Source organism: Lacerta agilis, chromosome 17 (genome assembly GCF_009819535.1).
Source record: "Lacerta agilis isolate rLacAgi1 chromosome 17, rLacAgi1.pri, whole genome shotgun sequence".
In the NCBI taxonomy this organism is placed as follows: Eukaryota; Metazoa; Chordata; class Lepidosauria; order Squamata; family Lacertidae; genus Lacerta; species Lacerta agilis.
The window spans coordinates 503947-523613 of NC_046328.1; the positions used below are offsets into that span (position 1 = coordinate 503947).

The following is a 19667-nucleotide window of genomic DNA, read 5'->3' on the forward strand; positions in this document are numbered from 1 at the left end:
CTCCAACTCTGAGCTTTCCCAGTCCAATATGTTGTGCACTGTTTGTTGCGGAGTCGTGGTCGTAGCGTCTCTCCTGCCCCGCATATGGCGGCTCCTGAGTGGGTGAGGGTAACGGAAGTGGTGTGTCTGCCGCGCTCCTTTCCTCTATGGTCTCTACGGGTGCCGAGGAGGGACCGTCCTGGCGGAATCGCGTTCGCCCCTGGCTTTGCATGGAGCACTTCCGAGCGGGCGAAGCCTGGGACGCCCCGGGAGGGAGCAGGAGGAGGCGGCGCCAGCGGCGGAGAGAGGAGCAGGACGGCGGAGAGGCGGAGAGCCCCGAGGACGCGGGAGAAAGGCAGAGGCTGCGGCTGCGGGAGGCATGGTGAGGATCGGGGGGGGGGGGGGTGGAGCCTCCTTGGACAGGGGCAGTCTACCCTGAGGGACAGCTGCTGGAGCCAAATCACACGCGGAGGAGGGCAGCCTTGTGGGCCACCGGGAGGCTTCCAGGGGAGGCGATTGGCCATTAGCCCTAAAAGCAGAAACCCTTCTTGGGGGAGTGGGGACGTTTTTAAGTCGGGGGGCGGCGCATTGCGTCGTGGGTGAGCTTTCGGGGGCCACATGCTAGGAGCGGACGGGGCCAGTAGGCGAGACTTGTGACTTTCCGAGACTGCATTCCAGCCAGTCTGATATCCCAGCAGGAGGGCAATCGCGGCATTTTCGCCCTTAGGGGAGGGGGCAGGGGGGTGCGGACTCGGCCTGCCAGGAGGGCCACATGCAGCTTCTAGGCCCTGGGCAAGGGCAGACTACCTCAGAATGTCCAGCTGCTGCAGGGCAAATCCCAAGGAAAATGTGCCGCATTCCTGCTCTGCTTCTGAGCTTCCCAGAGGCTCGTAGCTGTGAAAGGGCCTCCTTGAAGTATCTGACTGGCTGCTGTTGGAAATGGCCCCGTGGTCTGTCGGTCTTCGTGGATCTTGTTCCCTCCAGATGTTTTGGACTACAATTCACATTATCCTCAGCCAGCATTTTTGTCTTTCCATCACCTGCAGCATCACAGCTGTGATAGCTGCAGCTGATGGGAACTGTAGTCCAGAACAGGTTGGCAAAGGATGCCACACTGTGAACTGTTCTAAGTTGTAGTAATATATATCTTTTAAAAAATAAAAAATTGTCCAGTAGCAACTTAACACTTCTAAGTTACGTGTGGGTTGGCAATTTGGCAGCAGTTGGCCAACAGGGAACTCTTGTGTATGCTCAAGGATGCTGCTGCCTTATTCCTTCACATATCCACGTGCACTTAAATCAGGTTCTGGGATTAAATCCTGATAAGTCTCTGCTAGTATCCTCAAAACCATCATAAAGAGGCTTACTGGATCAGACCAAGGGTCCAACTCATCCAGCCTGCTGATCCCACATTCCGTAACATAACATCTTCCTCTTCTCCCTGCCTTTCTGTGACAGTTCAGAACTGCAGAGCTCAGAATTCTGGGATTCAAGCCTTGGTAAGTAAGTTTTCGTCTCAAGAGAGACCTTGGATTTTTATTCTGCCTGGATTTGTGCCTGTTTGTAAGCAAATCTACCCAGGGATGAAGGTGGTGGGGAGGCAAGATGCAGTCATGGCTGAAGTGGCACCCTCTTTCCTTGCTCAGGAGCCATCTTAAAATCCCTCCCCAAACACCCAGCAGCAGGGGAGGGGACAACCAGGCCTTCCATGGACAAAGCCCTCTCTGCCTTTGAGAAGCTGCAGCTCACACCACCAGCTGAGGAGGAGCCCGGCCGCAGCAGAGCCCAGGGCTTGCAGTGTGTGTGTTATGGCATTGGGAACTTCTCCTCTTGCGTCCAAGCGCGATACCAGCTGGCCTTCCTGCTGCTGCTGCTTGAGGAGCTGAAGGTGAGGGTCACAGCTGTGGCGGACTTGGGAGCAAAGCTAGCCAGAAGCACACAGGCAACATTCCCTCTCTCCCCTTGCAGATCCCTGAAGATCTGTGTTACATATTTGACCCTGTCTTTTCCACGCTGGAAATCAAAGTCCTTGCCCACCTTGGGCTCACAGTGCTCCTGGAGAATGAGGTGAGCTCCAGGGAGAGAGGAGCACAAACTCAGGGAGAAACGTGCCCAGGGATCCGAACACACAGCTGAGGACTGTGGCCTTTCTCAAAATGATTGATACCAAAAGTTCACAGCTGTTTAACTCCTTTAGTTCATGTGGGGTGGGGGTTGGTTGCAGTTCTTGCAGGATAACACCCCACTCTTCCTTGCACCCAGGAGGGAAAACGCTGTATCCACAATCCTACCATCTTCTACATGGTCCACTGCGGAAAAGCTCTCTATAACAACCTGCTCTGGAGCAACTGGTCCATAGAGGCCCTTTCCAGAACGGTCATCATAGGGAACAGCTTCAAGGGCATTGAAGACAGGTAGGGAACCCTTCTGCATCACCCAGCCCATGAGCAGGCAGGGCTGGGCCGCTTGGTGGCTGCTGCTGCTGCTCTGGATCTCCCAGAGTTGGCATTTTCCACTTGTTTTACCAGGAAAATCAGGGTTTTGAAAATTTAACTCCTTTTTGCAGTGATTTCCTAAGAATTTTTGCAAGTATGATAGTCTCTGAAGGCATTTAACCACACACAGAATGGGGAAGGCTTTGCTCTGCCTCCACAGTTGTAGGGAGGGATGCTTCTCCCCACAAGAGGGATAGTGCTCTTATGCTCTGAACTGGCTTGCAAGTTTCCCACAGACATGTGGCTGGTCCCTGTGGGAACAGGATGCTGGATTAGATGAGCTGTTGGCCAGACGCAGCAAACCCTTCGGATGTTCTTAGCTTAGCAGCACCCTCTGCTTAGTAGGCAGTGGTGTTGCCTTTTGTTGCAACTGCCAATGGTTTTCTAATGCCCTTTGCTTCTAGGGTGCTGAGCAGGATATTCCAAAAGGACTACAGTTACATTGCAAAGGTACGGCTTTGTTGCTTGAATAACAGGGACTGTTCACCATCCAGCAGAAGCCCTTAATGCATCAGCTCCTAATGGGGGAATGGGATCCACGCTTGCTTGCCAACTGTGTTCTAAGCAGCTTTGCTTTTGCTGGGCTTATAAAAGCGTTCCAAGAGCTGAGCACCCAGCTTCAAAGGCAACTCTCTTTACAAGCTAATTCCTTCATAAACAAGCTGACTGAGGCTGCCCTTCTATCAAGCCCCACTCAGTGGAAAGCAGGCATCTGGTAGGTCAGAGAGCAGCAGAGCTCTTGCACAAGAGTGGAGCTTCTCTGCACCTGCTGGCTTTGGAATCTGCACATCCATTTTAGTCTTATTGGCCATGCCACACAAATACTGAGATCAGTGGTTAAGGTAGGTAATGGAAAAGCTAAGGGCCTGTCACCCCTCAGATTGGCTCTCCGATTTCCATCCTGGAGGGATATGCCAGGTGATGACAACAGAGGACCACAGGTTCCCCAGCCACAGGGGATGAATTCTGAGGAGTCAAAATATCTGCTGCAGGCAGTGGCGTAGCTAGCCTCTGCGCTGCTGGGGGCGGCGGCAGCGCAGAGGCACCCCCCCTGGGGGAGGGGCACGACGCGCGCATCGTGACGTCATCATGACGTCACGGTGCACGTGTATGCAGAAAGGGGGAATTCCCCCCTTTCCGAGGCTTTTTTCGGAGGGGGGTGGTGGTCAGCTAGGAGGGGGTGACAAGCGTGACACCCCCTCCTCGCTGGTCGCCCCCCCCCGCCGAAAAAAAGCGGCGGAAAGGGCAAAAAGAAGCAGAGCAAGCGCTTGAATGCGCGCCTGTTCTGCTTCCTTTCCTCGCCCCCCCCAGCGGTTTTTTTCGGCGGGGGGTGGTCAGCTAGGAGGGGGTTACAAGCGTGACACCCCCTCCTCGCTGGTCGGGGCCCCCCCCACCGAAAAAAATTGGCGGAAAGGGCAAAAAGCAGAGCAAGCGCTTGAATGTGCGCCTGTTCTGCTTCCTTTCCTCGCCCCCCCAGCGGTTTTTTTCGGCGGGGGGGGGGTGGCCAGCGAGGAGGGGGTGACAAGTTTGACACAACACCCCGCTGGTCGCCCCCCCCCCCCGCCAAAAAATAGCCGCTGGAAGGGGGAAAAGGCGACATGCCCCCTATTCGGGTCCGCCCGGCGGGGCGGTGTGGCAGGGGCCGGCCAAAGTCTCACCCCCCCTCCCCTTGACCTAGGGGCGGCCCGCCCCCCCGCCCCCCCTTGCGACGCCCCTGGCTGCAGGGGCTTTCATAAATGTGGCAAGTGGCTAGCGGTGGATCTGAGCCTGTTGCTCTTCCCTTCTCAAGGGCCAGTTCAGCAGCCGAGTTGCCCCCATTAACTGCCTCTTTGCTGTGCTTGACCATTTCTAGGTTTTAATAGCAACAGATGAAGAAGCCCTTCCTTCTCACCCTCAGTACTTGGACATATTTAACGACACCTCCGTCCACTGCTTTCCGCTGGAGAAACTGAGGGAACTTCCCCCAGAGATCTGGAAGCTCCAGGAGGAGCCAGTTTACCCAGATGAGGATCAGCCAGAGATCATCAGAAACAAGAAATGAAATTGTTCCCATTCCTGAGGCTATGGACTGGAGGTGCAGGGCTGGGTTTGGGTTTCCTTCTTTGGAGAGGGGCTTGAGTTACTTCTGGTGTTGCAAAGAGTTCTTGTTAATGTCAAGCTAGTCACACCCCCACCCACCCTAAAGCAGAAGACTAGCCATACAGTCTATTTATGTGTTGCTCTATGGCATCTCCATGGGACAAACGAGACATGCACAAGATGCCAAAGCGATCCTTGTCTCTCTCTCTCTCTCTCTCGCTTGCTCACTGAACGGCAGAGCTTGGGAGGATCAATGGGGCAAACCCAAGCATCTGCTTCTGGGCTCCACCACCATCTCTGTTCAACTCTGGTCTGGTACCTCCTAGGAGAGTTCCCTCATGGGATGGAAAAGGGGGCAGAGATCTGGTGGTGCTAGGCAAGCTGCCCAGTAGGACTGGACTCCCTCCTCCCAGCTGCTGATTCACGATTAATGCAGCAACTTCTCAGAAAACCAAACTTCTCCACAGCCTTGTATTTCCAATAATGTTTTTAATTAAAAGCAACACACATTGAACTTTTGTGGTCATTTCTTATTGCCATAGTTACCTCCTCCCCTGTTTTGACTCCCCCTGTTCAACAATGTGAGCAAGCCCCCACTCATGCCAGGTCAAACTACACCAACAGTGCTGTGATCTCACACTTGGAACTACTGTCTCACTCTGGCTGCTGCATCTCAAAACACAGCTCTAAAAAAAAAAGTTGACATTTTTATTCTGCCTCAGGGCTTCAGCATTTTCTAGATGCTCAGGTGGTCTAAGGCTGAGCAAAGGGTGGAGATGCTTCCAATCAATTTAGTGGTTGTGGTACTTGGCCCCCAGCAACATTAGATGCACTTGGTTTGCACTGGTTTTCCTGCAGCCTGGCAGGAGAGTTTCATCATAGCCCTCAACCCACACGCACTGGGGCAGATCCTGCTCAGGGACTGCCTTCCTGCACCTCCCGGTCCCCAGTGAAGTAGGCAAGGCAGTGCTGTGCTGTGCCCCCTGAGTCCCAGCACCTTGTCCTCACTTTGCCATGTCAATGAGGCTCTGCAGGGAGGTCGGGACCCAGGTCTTCTCCCCCTGCACAAAGACCACACCCCGGTCAATGTAGATGACGATGCGGCCAAATGTGTACAGCTGCTTCCCTTCATGCCGTTTTCCAATGACTGGCATGAAGACGATGTTGTGCTCCTCCGCCTTGGTCTGGATGAGGTCCTTGAAGTTCATGGGCACGGAACCTGCGGCCATGCCGATCCCGCGCTGCGCCATGTTCTCAGCCTCCCGGCGCTCCTGCATCGCCTCATACTGGAAGTCCTTCCGGCGCTCTGTGTGTGTGAGGTAGGCAATATTCTCGCGGGCCCCAGGCTGCATGTAGCCACCTGGCAGAGGAGCAAAGGGAGAGAGATGAGATGGCAGCTGGCAAATTTTTGCAGCCTAAGCTCTGCACAGGCCCTCCTAGCACGCGGCCAGAGCCAAGTGAAGAGGGTGCTGGGGGTCACACAGCCTGCAAGGCTGCCACAACGAGCTCTTCCAGCTGGAAAGGTGGAGCGAGGGAACAAAAAGCAGAAGAGGAGCTCTCAGCTGGATCAGGCCCAAGTGGGCCCATCTGGTCCAGCATCCTGTGTTCTCAGTGGCCAACCAGATGCCCCAGCGGGAAACCCACAAGCAGAACCCGTGCGCAAGAGCCCTCTCCCTCCTGTGGCTTCTAGCAACTGGTATTCAAAAGCATCACTGACTTTGACAGGGGAAACTGAGCATAGACATCCTGGCTGGTAGCCTTTGATAGCCCTTTCCTCCATGAACCTGCCTAATCCTCCTTGAAAGCCATCCAAGTTGGGGGCCATCAGGGCCTCCTGAGGGAGCAAGTTCCATAGTTTAATGAACTATACACCTGTCAGTGCAATCCCCCTTTCTTCTCCCACTGTGTGCTGATTTTGATGAGGTAAGGAATAGCAGACCTTCTGAAATGGGGACACCGAGCAAGAGGAGAAGCAACTGCTCTGGAGAGCTGGAAAGGACTATAAGAAACATGCTGAGCTCATAGCACAATTCTGTGTATGTGTGTGTGTCTTCAGAAGGACGATCCCTTGGGTTCAGTGGGATTTACTCACGAGTAAGTATGAAGGTTGCAAGGGTAGCCCAAATGGTGATCTCCAAATGTGGACAACCACCCTCCCCAATGGCCGCTTTAGGCTGGTGAAAATCGTGGCCCTTCTACTTGCCTCCTCTATGAAAAGGGACACTACTGATTTGAGTGAATGTTTCCAATGATGACCCTTGAATTATTTCACTGCCCAGCCAATGCGACATTTGTGTTGGCAACCATCACTCACGCACCGACACTGGAAGAGACTGCTCTGTTCATGATGTCCAGAGCCTCGTTGAATTTTTCCTTGATGGAGGGATGGGCCAGCACCTGGTCGGAGAACATCGACTTCCAGCCCAGGTACCACTTTGTGATCTCTTCGTAATTGGGGTTGTTGCTGAGCCAGGAGCACAACACCTGCAGGAGGAGGAGGGTCAGCAGCAGGGAGACCACAAGCACCCCACCCCAGCCCCCCAAGGCAGAGCTCACAGATCAGGGGCTCAAGGCTTCACTTGGGCTGCAGATGGGACAGGCTCACGAGGAAGCAGCGTCTGATCCATTTCTGATCCAGGGACAAGTATCTCAAGGGAAAACCAGAAGCAACCCAACTTCCAAAGGAGAGGGCCAGCACAGCCAAGCCCCTGCTGAAGTCTGGCAGCTCACGTGGAACTGTAAAGGGGGCCACTGGTCAAAAGGAAAAAAACAAGTTCCAACACCACCAATCCACCCCTGCTAGCAGAGAGCAGAGGAGCCAGCAAACCAAGCAGGCCCAGAGAGATCAGATGAGCAGGAAGGGAAAGGGAGAAAAGATGGCACACAAGACGTTTCTTGTCAACTGTCCCTCGACAGAGATAATTATGTGGTGATTAATGATAACTGAGCTGTAAATCTTGGTTATCACATCTCTCTGGTCCTCTACTCAGGACTGTATGTACATGAAGGTGATGGCCGGCTGGTGAAAGACCCTGTGTGAGAGGCAAAGCCCAACACTGCTGCTTGTGGCAACCTCGGATGTCCCTAAGGAAAAGTGTGGCTGAACCCGGCCAGACACTGCTGGAGTCACACACCTGCAGCCACTTGGGGAAGAAGTGCTTCTCCAGGATCCCCACCAGGCTAGAGACCGAAATCATCCCTTCCCAGTCCATCACCCAGAAGAAGGAGTCCATGTGCTGCTGGTGGGGGTTGATCATCAGCTCATTCAGACACAAGCCTGTGGAGGAAAGTGGAGACGACAGGAACCTTAAAGCAGCTCAGCCTAGAGAGCAGCGGGGCTTCTTCGCGCGCACACACCCACCCCCAAATTGTTGATGTTCTCCCCTCAGGGAAACCAGCAAAGCTGCAGCCAAGATAAACTTTGAAACAACTTTCTCTAGTGAGGATCCCAAAAGCTCTTTCAAGCTGCAAGAGAACAACTGGTGAACTCCCTGTTCCTTCCTCACTTGGATCTTGGATACACTTCCCCCTGAGCTCTGCCACGGGTCATCAGCTGGACCAGCCTTCCCCAGCCAAGCACTTTCCATCTGCCCCACTACTGTATTGTACAATCGTGGTGACTGGGGACAATGGGAAGTGCCAGGTCGGAGGTGGCTGGCCTAGATTCCTACAGTGGAGAAAACATTGTGCTGATCTATGTTATGCTGCCTCCAACCACAAACATTTTCTGCCCCCCAAGAGCAGCCCAAATAGGGAGAATGGGATGGAGTATAGCTGGCAGCTGCAAAGCATCTACCCTGCACTTTCTACCCCATATCAGTTTCACGTAACTCAGCAAGACAGCAAGCCAATAGGAAAGGTTTTCCAGAGCCAAAATCAGCTCCGGAGGCTGCTACCTGCCTGACCCCACTGCCCACACTGCCTCAAACCGACACCCTGCCAAACAAACAAACAAACCCAAATCATTGGATCAGCAAGAATTAATGTAAGTTTAAGCCACATGCAAATTCTGCATGCCCACGCTTTGGTCTCTGCCCCTCTTGCATGTGTTTCTGTGGGACAGTCCTGCTTCCTTAACCCCAGAAGGGTTTCTTGAGAGGCAGGGCACCCATTCTGCATGCAAGAAGGTCCAGGTTCAACCCGTCACTGTCTCCAGGCAGGACAGGGAATGTGCCTTGCCTGAAATCCTGGAGAGCCAGTCACTGTGTGTGTATGCGGAGCTAAATGGACCCATGGTCTGTTTTAGAAGAAGGCTGCTTCCCAAAAGGCCTCCAACCCCAGCCGCCCGCCTGCTCTGCTGCAAAGGCAGCCCTGGGGGGACCGACTCACCCAGCTTGGGCACAATGTTCTTGATCATGAAGGCCTCCCAGGACCCCGGAGTGAAGACCTCCTTCCAGGGCTGCAGGATCAGCTTGGCCGAGGAGTCACTGGGGTGCCATTTCTGGAGGGCGTTGGACAGCTTGTTGCGGATGGGCGAGTAGAGGGGTTCGAGCCGGGCGTGCATTAAGGGCAGCCAGGGGTGGATCCACGAGTGGATGGGGACTGTGTCTGTCAGGGGGTTCCAGCTTTCCACCTTGAAGCAAGAGCAGCGTTAAGCCTCATGGGATGCCCAGAGGCATTCACTTACTGCTTTTCTATCCCAAGGAGCTCATGGTGGCATATGTAGTTCTTCCCTCCCTCACAACAATCCTGTGAGGTAGGCAGACTGAGAGGCAGTGATTGGTCCAAGGTCACCCAGTGAGTTTTGCGGCCATATAGGGATTGGAACCCAGGTCTCCCAGGTTCTAGTCTGTTCCTCTAACCCAGGGGTAGGCAACCTAAGGCCCGGGGGCCAAATCCGGCCCAATTGCCTTCTCAATCTGGACCACAGATGGTCCAGGAATCAGCGCATTTTTACATGAGTAGAATGTGTGCTTTTATTTAAAATGCATCCCTGGGTTATTTGTGAGGCATAGGAATTCATTCTTTTTCTTTTTTTCCCCAAAATATAGTCTGGCCCACCACATGGTCTGAGGGACAGTGGACTGGCCCACGGCTGAAAAAGGTTGCTGACCCCCTGCTCTAACCTCTACACCACACTGCCTTCCCAACAAGGGCTTTCTGGTTAAGCCTCCTGCCCCACGCAACAAGCCCTGCTGAAGCTTCAATGCCCACTGTGCCTGAGTGCAGCCCCAAGAGCCCTTTGTCTACCTCTTTCTGCAACTTGGGGCAGATCAGCTGGTCCAGAATGTTGTCTAGGATCCAAACAGGAATGATGTGTCCCCAGCTGTCAAGGAAGTCCACCATTGGGATGCAGTTCCGGGGCTGCCACTGTGCTACCACGTTCCGCACATACGGCATCCAAGTCTCCCACATCAACCTGAAGGATTAAAAATCTCAAATTGAGCGGTGCCAGGGGCAGATCCAAACCACCCACTGTGCTTCTTTGGCTTTAATTTATGTGCTCCCTTTTTTTGTAAGCCACTTTGAGTTACTTTTTGTATCTATAAAAAAGCAACTAACAAGTGCAATATATAATAATAATAATAATAATAATAATAATAATAATAATAGGCAAAATCATCCCCGCAACATTAAGGAAGAAATGGGATTAGCTATTTTTCGTTTTTGTTTGACCAGCACAGGGCTCCTCCTCCCTTGGAGAAAAACTTCCCTGCCAAACATGCACATTCACCTGTGAAAAGCATCTGAGGCAAGGTCCTGCCCACCGTGGGACAGCAACTGGTCATTTTCCAGCAAGCTCTTCCACTTCGCTAGGATATCAGTGCCATACATGTGATCCTGAAGAAGAGAGGAGAGGAGAGGACAGGCAGTGTGTTAGGTGTACAAGGCCAATTGTGAGACAAACTAAAAAAGGGGAGGTCCTATTTGGAGCAGGGAGACAGCTCTTTCCCCAAGGCTGGCATGGCTTATTGGGTTTATTTGGGAGGCTTTCTATTTGGAAGGCGTTCTTCCTCACCCTAGATGCTTTTGGGGTGTGATGGCCAGAGTGTAGGACTCTTGGCTAGGGAGATGCACCTACAAAGTTCACAGGGTGACCATGCACCAGTCACTCTCTCTCAGCCCAGGGTTGTTGTGAGCAGCAGCGTAGCTAGCCGCTCAGGTGCCTGGTGCGGCACGTGCGATCTTCAGCTAGGGGCAGGGTGAGCCGCCCATGGGATCAGGGCGCACTGCATGGAGCCTCCCCGCAGCCTCCCCCTCAGCTGTAGGGCGGCTGAGGGAGAGGCAGTGAGCAGATCCAAGCCCCACACTGCCGTTTCAGGCAGTGCCAAGCCTGCAGGCGCTCAAGCCACCACGTCACTCCCAGGAAAGATGCGTGGCTCAGGCACGCTGCAGGCCCCCGGGGTAAGTGCCGGCCCCTGCAGTGTGGCTCCCAGTGCCAGCCGCATTTCTTTAATTAAGAAACCCTTTATAGGCAGAAGGACAATTGAGGTTTGGGAAGCTGAACTTGGCCAGCAAATGTGGGTGTTTGGCCACCCAATTGGCATGGCCCTTTTGCTGCTCCTGGCCTCTGAGAGCTGCTCTCGCTGCCCCTCGCCCACCTTCAGAGGGTCCCAGTTTTTGAAGTAGTCCTTGACGAGAGGAAAGACAATGGCCACAGCCAGGTCCACGCGGTCAGACATCCGGTACTCTTCGTAGTATTTGTCCTGGAGGGTCTCAAAGATCCTGGCACACTCAGGCAGGGTCAGGGGGTCCTTGCAGTTGGGCTGCATCCGCCTCTCACACTCCTCCACCAGCTCCAGGACCTCGCTGAGGTTGCGTGTGTCTGCCTCCTCCCGCTCCAGGACCTCCGCCATCTTGTCGATCTCATGGGTCAGGTTTACCACCATGTCCCTCTCGTACTGCAGCTGCCGGTCATTCTGGATGATCTCCTGCTCCGTCAGGTCAATGAGGAGCTGCAGGTTGTGCTCCAGTTCAGGCAGACTGAAGGCCTGCGCCTTGGAGTCCTTGCCCAGCGGCGGAGGCTGCTGGGGGTTGTCGTCAGGGATGTTGTGCTTCTGGCTGATCTGGCTGTAGCTGTAATAGACTTTCTGTTCCCGGCCGGTCATGTCAATCACCTTCCAAACAAGCAGACAAACAGAAAACCCCCAACAAGTTACAAGGCCACTTTCAACCAACAGCAGGTACAGCTTTGTGGTGTCCTGGTGGGCAGAATCTATACAAAGAGGGTAAAACAATACTTTTCAGAGGGCCAATTTGGGCTGCTGGAGTAGTAGGTGACCTTTCAAAGTCCAGTCACTTCAAATTCCAAAGCTTGCATATTCCAGATGCAAACCTAAGTTTGGTCCACTGCAAAATTAATAATCACAACAACAATAATAATTTATTATTTATACTCCACCCAAATTACTTTGCATCTTCTAATGAGCCCAGCACAGCTCAACACTTTTTGCTATTTGCAGTGATGGGACTGTCTGCAGGTTCACAAGGGTCAGGGCATGTAACCCCACCCCCAATTACCCCAGTGCAGCCTTGGCTCCACCACTGCCCTCTTCTCCTGGGAAACCCAAGGGCTGACCACCATTTATTTCAGAGGACAGAGCAGGACTTAGCCCTAGGGCTCATGAGCCAACAATGAAGTTAACCTCAGACATCCAATGCCAAGTGGCCATTTTTAAGAGCTGTACTTCTGTATGTCAAGGATTTGGGTTTCTAGGGAGCACGTGGGCTCTTGACTTCTCTTTCCAGTTTAAATCAAGCCAGGCAATTGTTCCAGAATGCAGCAGAGCTCTCTGTTGCCTTTCAAGCACTACATACAGAAGCAGGCTTGGACTTGCCAGCATAAGGGCACAAGAGCTAACAGGCCAGAATAAGTTATGCCAGTCATCTGCTTACAACCTCAGTCATGGAGGAATATTAAGGAAAAAGAAAGCCAGCTAACTCTTGAACCTGAGCTTCCCTGGCTCATCCTGGAGGTAGTCATCATCTTCTGTATTTCCCTCAGCAGAGGGACCTGTTACAAGCCAGTCAAAACTCCCCCTCGCTGAGGACAAAGGTCAGAAAATGAGCCAGGAGAGCGCTCTGGGTAGTTACTAGCCAGGACTGGTCTGCTCTGCCTCCACTGTTGGGAGGCAGCAATGCTCCCAAAGACCGGTTTCTGGAAACTGCAGGAGGAGCGAGGGCTCTCATGCTTGGACCCTGCTTGTGGGTTTCCCACCTGCAGCTGGTTGGCCACTGTGAGAAGATGAACTACATGGGGCCCCCTTGGCCTTATCCAGCAGGCTCTTCCTAAATTGCTCTAATCTTAAACCTGAAACCTGCTCCATCTTTCAGCCTCACCTTCACTTGTGCCAGCTCCTTCTGAGGTGCTGACAGTTGCTTCCCGGCCCGGCCTTTGGCTTTCAGTTCCTCCACAGTCTTGTAGGTATACTTTGGCTTCTTCTTGCCCCCACCAGGGTCCTTCCGCCACTGGCTGAGCTCCTTCTGGAACTCCTGGGATGAAAGAAGAGACGGGAGAGGTGCAAGATGGAGGAAACATTCCACTGAGGACTGCAGAGCACCAAACCCTTTCCTTGGCTTGTGGCTGAACAGGGAATATTGCCAGTGGACTATGTTCACTCTTTTAAAGATTTGTGCCAAAAGGCACCAACCAACCCTAGCCCTGGTCCACAATATGGTCTTCTACAGGACATGCCTGAAAGCAAAAAGCAAGGCTTTAACTCTCTCGGTCCTACCAGTTGCCAACATAATTGGTTATGTGTACAGAAATGAACTGCCAACCCAGATTCCAAGAACTCCTTTGTACCCCATTTAAACATATGCCAAGGGAGAAAAGAATCACAGAATTGTAGAGTTGGAAGGGACCCAAAGCATCATCTAGTCCAACCCTCTGCAATGCAGGGATCACAGCTGCTCTTGGACACACGAGCCAGATACAACAGTCAAATGCAGAAGGCAGTTTTTGTTAGGATGTAAACACCGTTGTAAGAAATCACTACATTTCTTCCACACAGGTCCCCAAATGTGGCAATGAGGAGAGTTGTTGGGGGGGGGGGGAGATGAGGAGAGGGACTGGGGGGGGGGGGAAATACCTCCTCTGCCTCTTCATCTGAGTCAACAACAGGGAAGTCCTGCAAGGACTGTGTGGTTCGCTCAGAGCCATATGCCCCTATGGCTGCCTTGCCTTTCCTCTGCTTAGCTTCAATAGGGTTGATGATACCTAGGAAAATACACAGTGAAGTGAATATAAGAACACAGAACGATCAGAGCTGCCTGGAGTGGGAGGCAAAATAGCCCAGCAGCAGCTCTACTCTTCCCTGCGCTTGAGCCCTGGTTGGCTCTTCTATTTTCAGAATGCCTGCCCCAATATATTTCTCCACCCACATCTCTTGTGGTTGCATCTCTTGGTCTTAAAGGGCCAGGCAGTTAACTAGCCCAGTGGCACTGGGAAAGGAGTGCTGCTGCTTCACTACTGTTCATCCTGGGTGAAGTGCAATTTTCCTATCTGGACGTTTCATGTTAACCAGAATCTTTGCAAGTAGCCACTGTTTAACGCTTTCCCCAACCTGGTGCCTTCAGGATGTGTTAACTACAAGTCCTATCAGTCTCTGCCAGCACAGCCGATGGTCAGGTTGGGTAAGGCTGGTTTACAACTTCTGTGCCAGTTTTACAGACAGATCAAAATTAACTGATAGGAGGGAGAAGGAGAAAGAAAGGCAGATACCAACTTGGTTTTTGTTTTCCTGGGGTCTTCTTAAAAGCCTGTACAACAAATCAAGTGGGGTGCTGGGCCATACCTTGAGCATTCTTTCCAAGGCCCCTTCCAGGCACATAGCCCATTTTTTGAAGAAGTTTCTGCCCAATTCCTTTTGTATGTCTCTCCCAGCTACCAAAGTCCATAAAAGATTTGGTTCCTCCTATGAAGCCCTTCTGGCTCGGTTTGAAATTGCCACCCTGTTAAAACACACACATAAATATGAATTAAATATCATAGTTCATGGGTAGGCAAACTAAGGCTCAGGGGCCAGATCTGGTCCAATTGCTTTCTAAATCCGGCCCACAGACGGGTCCAAGAATCAGCGTGTTTTTACATGAGAAGAATGTGTCCTTTTATTTAAAATGCATCTCTGGGTTATTTGGGGGGCCTGTCTAGTGTTTTTACATGAGTAGAAGGTGTGCTTTTATTTAAAATGCATCTCTGGGTTATTTGAAGTCTCTGAAAGTCCTTGAATAAGTCACGGTGCCAGACTTTACCCGGAGATCAAGCTTGTAAAGCTTTGTATAATCGGTGAATGTCCAATTCTGATGTCCAACTCTGAACTCTGCTGAACAGTGTTTCCAGATAGCAACTACCGTTTTGTTCAGTTTTTCATCAGCCAATTAGTTCAACAAAAACTCGTAAGTAGAAAGATGTGTCACTGTGACTACATAATTGCATGAGTACTGTTCCAGAGTATTTTTCATTCTCATGTATATTGTATCAATTCGAAGGAAGATTGGTTACTGAAGAAATTATTTTTCACTCTAAAAAGTAAGGGGAAATATCTATCTGTGCGTCTTATGGAGCGAATGGTGGTCCCTGGAGCTGAATTGCCCAGGGGCCAAAAGAGGATCATGCTTTTTATTTTACAAAGAGAAAAGGGGGTGTTGAAAGGACCCCGCTCAGCAGCTGATCAGCAAGAGATGTGGAGAGAGATAAGAGTCCCGGCTCCCTTTCAGCCCCGCCCTCTTGCCCAGGCCTCCATTGTTGAATGTGCTGCAGAGGGAGGTTGTTTGTTTCCCCAGCAACATGTGACTAGCTGATTAGATTATCTGTCTGGAAACTATAGAAAAGGCTCCCTTTCCTTTAGAAGCTGCAGAAATGCGAGTTGAACTCTTTGATTTTCTCCCTTTGCAAAAGGAGCTTTGCTTTTCTCTTTGCAAAAAAAGCTGCAAAACATTTAGCTGATCCTCAAAAAAACAGGGTTTTTCCCTTTGCAAAAAAGCTGCAAAACTTTTAACTGATCCTCAAAAAACCAGGGCTTTTCCCTTTGCAAAAAAGCTGCAAAACTTTTAGCTGATCCTCAAAAAAAACAGGGCTTTTCCCTTTGCAAAAAAGCTGCAAAACTTTTAGCTGATCCTCAAAAAAACAAGGCTTTTCCCTTTGCAAAAAAAAGCTGCAAAACTTTTAGCTGATCCTCAAAAAAACAGGGCTTTTAGAGGAGGAAAACTAGAAAATATTTTTTTCTCGTTTCCTCCTATAAATACGAGGTGCGCCCTATGGTCCGGTGCGCCCTATGGAGCTAAAAATACGGTACACATCTTTCAGAGACTTCAGTTTGATGGTTTTGATGTTTTGCATTATTCCATAAAGTTTTCTATAGTGTACCTTATTTTTTGCTCCATAAGACGCACTTTTTTTCCTCCTAAAAAGTAAGGGGAAATGTCTGTGCGTCTTATGGAGCGAATTCATGGTCCCTGGAGCTGAATTGCCCAGGGACCAAAAGAAGATCCAGCTTTTTCTTTTACAAAGAGAGAAAGGGGTGTTGAAAGGCTGCCACTTTACAGCTGATTGGGGAGAGAGATAAGGTCACTGGCTCCCTTTCTGCAGAGGAGGCTGTTGGTTTCCCCAGCGACATGTGACTGGCTGATTAGATTAACTGTCTGGAAACTGTAGAAAGGGCTTTGAGCTGCTCCTTTTGCAAATGGGTCTTTTCTCCTTTACAAAAGCAGCAGCACAACTTTGAGCTGCTCCTTTTGCAAATGGGTCTTTTCTCCTTTGCAAAAGCAGCAGCACAACAACTTTGAGATGCTCCTTATGCAAATAGGTCTTTTCTCCTTTGCAAAAGCAGCAGCACAACAACTTTGAGCTGATCCTTTGCAAATGATGCACAACTTTGAACTGATCCTCATAAAGGGGGGGCTTTCCCCCTTTCCCCCTCAAAAATCTAGGTGCGTCTTATGGAACGAAAAATACGGTAACTGTTTCTGGCCATCGTGTTGCTTTTGATTTTGCTAGTTCATCCAGTGCCTGGCTCTACTGACAGCTCTATTAATAAAGCACTGGTGTGTCTCAGTCCAGACTTTTATTTGGGGTGTTTATAGTTGAGACTGTGCACATTCCACACCAACAAAATGCAGATTGTGTGGTTCTTCCTGTCGTGGTTAGTGCTTCCTGAGGTTCTTTAAGACATTCCAGAACTACAATTAAAATTCAGTGATTTATGGCCCAATTAACTAAGAACTCACTGTCTTTAACTTCTTTGGCACAAACTCTTTGGGGATTTCTTCCTGCTTCAGAGGCTTCTCATCCTCATCAGAATCTTCATCTGTTATCTCATCAGCTGCTGGCTTCTTCAGCCCAGCGCTGATAAAGTTAACAGGTGCCGAGTAATCTTTAGACCTGGGTTAAGAAAAAAGACATTTAACCAAAGATGTTTCTGTAGTCTACAGATATGCATTAAGCCATGAGATAGCTCTTTCCTAATTAAATTCACTGTTGATGGACATCTATGCTACTTGTCAAGTTAATATCGCAAAATCAGAAGCTGACATATACAATCAAGGGAGGTGTTAATCAAAGGTTTTGAAACAGGGCTGCAGAACTTTTGAGAAGAGCCTCACAAATCACAACATTCCCAATCACTTCCTTGGGGGGCCAGTACCGTTTGCCCCCAAAGCTGGGCCTCTCATCATCAGAATCGTGCTCAGCCCACATGCCATAGGTGGCCTCCTCCTTGGTCTGCCAGTGGCGCTGCCGGTTGGGGTTGAACTCATTCTGAAGGTCCCAGTCGGTGATCTCAAATTTCTCCATCTCCACATCGTCATCAGCAGCAGCGTCATTTTTGCCATACAAATGGGACAGCGACATGATGCCTCGTTGGAGTAGGAAACTGGCATAGTTATGGGGAGAGGAAGCAGAAGATGAAGAAATTTAGCCAAGGAAGCTCCCAGTGCACACTCCCCAACCTGCTCCCTGACCCAGCTCTCTCCCTCTAACCATTCCTTTCCGCACCCCGTGTCTATATGTGATCCCCTGCCTGCCCCTCATCTCCCAAAATACTGTCTTCTGGCACACACACAAACCACCTTGCCTCTACTCCTAAACCTGGCCCCAGCTTCCTCTACAATCTTAACCTTTGCTGTGCCCACTCTCCCTCCTGGTTATTCCTACAATTACCCGAATATGAAATGATTAAGGGTATGTGTGCCTCCCCGATTTTGGGACCTTTTAATTAAGAGAAAGGTGAGCAAGAGGTATGACAAGATAGGAGTAAGTGAACAGAGGCTCTTCTCCCTCTCATAGCACATGATGTTGGGGTTAAGAGTGTCAGATGAGGGCCTGGGAGATCAGGGTTTGAATCCCCCCAAGTAGCCATAAAGCTTACTGGGTGACCTTGGGGGAGTCACTGCCTCAGCCTAAGCTTACCTCACAGGGCTGTTGTGGCGACCCAGGAGGGGGAGAATCAGCTTCAGCTCTTGAGAGGAAAGGTGGTGCCTAAATGCAACAAAGAAATATAATAATGATGACAAGTGAAGTGAGCGTTGGAAGATTCGGGACAGACCCAAGGAAGCGCGTCGTTAAGTGACGGAACTCCCTCCTGCAGGAGGCAGCGGTGGCCATTAACTTGCATGGCCTCCGGAGAGGACTGGGCAAACTCACAGAGGGCGGTAAAGCTAGTGATGATGACCAGACAGGTTCTTTTTATCATATGCGTTGGTCTTGTAGTAAGGTTCAACTTACTGGGAAACGATATATAATGAATTGAAAAAGATGTTTTAAAAAAAAAACTTGTAAAAAAAATCCAGAAGCCTTCCTTTGGGAAATTATAGGAACAGAACTACTCAAACCAAAACTGTATACAAATTTATTCATGTATGCAACTACAGCAAGAATGTTACTTGCCCAAAAAATGGAAAGAAGAAGTCCCAGCAAAGGAAGAATGGATACAAAAACTTATGGAATGTGCGGAAATGGAGAAACTTACCAGAAAAATATGAACTCAAAATAACAAACTTTTTATAAAATAATAGACATGGTTTATTGAATATTTATAGAATATTTACAAACAAACTAAACAGGTAAGAATATTAGCAGGATTACTATAATAACCTGCAGTTTTAAAAGAGTATTATGTATTTAAAGTAGATGAATAAATTAGTAAATTAATTTGGAATATGCAGAAAATATTAAAAATATTTTTTAAAAAATAAATTTAAGGAACCGCAGAAAGAGGGGGAAGGAAGTCGAGTTTTGAAATGTTAAAATGATTGTAAAATTATTGAAGTGTTTAAAACTGAAAATCAATAAAAGAGTTTGGAGACCCGGAAGAGCGCCTGGCTGGTCCCCGGAAGGATAGCATGTGGGGCTCGAGGGGCCCCTGGGGCCTCATCCGGCTGCTGCGAGGCTCTCCAGGAGCCCGGGGCCACAGCTGAACCTCCACGCCCAGGGGCAGTCGGCCTCCCTCCACAGCACCACGGGGGGGGGCGCTCCTCGGACCCTCGCGGAGCCTCCAGGCCCAGCAGCAGTCTGCCCGGGGATCCTCAGGAGGCGGTGCGCCTGGTGGGCCCCTCCCGCTCCGGGCCACCCCAGCCTCACTCACCGGCTCGCCCGCCTGTCGCCCTAGGGAAAGGGGACGCGCAAGCGCAACCGGCCGCTTCCGCCGGAACCAGGAGCCATAGAGGCGGAAGGAAGGGCGCCGGGAGGGAAAAGGCCTTTCCTTCCCTCGGACTCGGTGGTCCCAGCGGAGGACTGAGCCCTCTCGGAAGGAAAGTGCGGGGAGAGGAGTCCCTGGCCAAGGTAGGCTGTGCGTGCCTCGCCCGCTCCCCAATTCGGAGCCCGCTTTTGTTTGGCTCTTGGCGGCGACACCTTTGCAGACCCGCATTCACACGTGGCGCCGGCAGCACGCGGGTCCCAGACGCGGGTCCGGGAGGGAAGTCTTTGCCAAAGCAGCCAAGGCTCCAGCTGGAGGAGCAGGCAAGTGGCCCCAGAACCCTCCACGGAGCACTTTGTTTTGTTCTAGGTTGCACACACATTTTTCTTCTATTATGCTATCTTCATACAGGGATATTGTCTCTGGTAATCCAAACTATGGAACGGGGGGGGGGGGGGGAGTGGAGAGACAGGCAGCCAGGCAGGGCACTGATTTGACAAATTGACTCGATGATTTCCACTTCCGTGGTTTGCAAATTTTC

General features: G+C 50.9%; 2 protein-coding genes across 6 annotated transcripts; one reads left to right on the forward strand and one right to left on the reverse strand.

Moving 5' to 3' along the window:
* The first annotated feature begins 69 nt into the window (after nt 1-69).
* Nucleotides 70-5067, forward strand: SRRD (SRR1 domain containing). 3 transcript variants are annotated; one of them, XM_033174759.1, is made up of 7 exons: nt 70-361; nt 1443-1478; nt 1626-1867; nt 1948-2046; nt 2242-2393; nt 2879-2924; nt 4327-5067. In XM_033174759.1, the coding sequence occupies exons 1-7, from the start codon at nt 85-87 to the stop codon at nt 4513-4515; spliced, it is 1041 nt and encodes a 346-aa protein (XP_033030650.1). In that variant the 5' UTR covers nt 70-84; the 3' UTR covers nt 4516-5067. The 3 variants fall into 3 exon arrangements, with proteins under 3 accessions (XP_033030650.1, XP_033030652.1, XP_033030651.1); XM_033174761.1 differs by lacking the exon at nt 1626-1867 and having other exon boundaries at nt 1438-1478; XM_033174760.1 differs by lacking the exon at nt 1948-2046.
* Nucleotides 5068-5240: 173 nt separating this feature from the next.
* Nucleotides 5241-19136, reverse strand: TFIP11 (tuftelin interacting protein 11). 3 transcript variants are annotated; one of them, XM_033174753.1, is made up of 14 exons: nt 19076-19136; nt 17902-17970; nt 17138-17365; nt 16722-16875; nt 14291-14447; nt 13586-13713; nt 12834-12986; nt 11096-11611; nt 10228-10334; nt 9744-9912; nt 8883-9126; nt 7688-7830; nt 6872-7037; nt 5241-5913 (listed from the first exon to the last, which is right to left on the reverse strand). In XM_033174753.1, the coding sequence occupies exons 3-14, from the start codon at nt 17341-17343 to the stop codon at nt 5558-5560; spliced, it is 2499 nt and encodes an 832-aa protein (XP_033030644.1). In that variant the 5' UTR covers nt 17344-17365; nt 17902-17970; nt 19076-19136; the 3' UTR covers nt 5241-5557. The 3 variants fall into 3 exon arrangements, with proteins under 3 accessions (XP_033030644.1, XP_033030645.1, XP_033030646.1); XM_033174754.1 differs by lacking the exon at nt 19076-19136 and having other exon boundaries at nt 17902-18009; XM_033174755.1 differs by lacking the exon at nt 19076-19136 and having other exon boundaries at nt 17138-17348; nt 17902-18003.
* Between the last annotated feature and the right edge of the window lie 531 nt (nt 19137-19667).

Coding starts and splice junctions, on each gene's coding strand:
- SRRD (XM_033174759.1), top strand. CDS start 85: ATGGCGGCTCCTGAGTGGGTGAGGGTAACGGAAGTGGTGTGTCTGCCG. Junction 1,868..1,947: donor TGCTGCTTGAGGAGCTGAAG/GTGAGGGTCACA, acceptor CTCCCCTTGCAG/ATCCCTGAAGATCTGTGTTA. Junction 2,047..2,241: donor CAGTGCTCCTGGAGAATGAG/GTGAGCTCCAGG, acceptor CCTTGCACCCAG/GAGGGAAAACGCTGTATCCA.
- TFIP11 (XM_033174753.1), bottom strand. CDS start 17,343: ATGTCGCTGTCCCATTTGTATGGCAAAAATGACGCTGCTGCTGATGAC. Junction 14,448..16,721: donor TGCCAAAGAAGTTAAAGACA/GTGAGTTCTTAG, acceptor GTGTTTTAACAG/GGTGGCAATTTCAAACCGAG. Junction 5,914..6,871: donor AGCAGTCTCTTCCAGTGTCG/GTGCGTGAGTGA, acceptor CTCCTCTGCCAG/GTGGCTACATGCAGCCTGGG.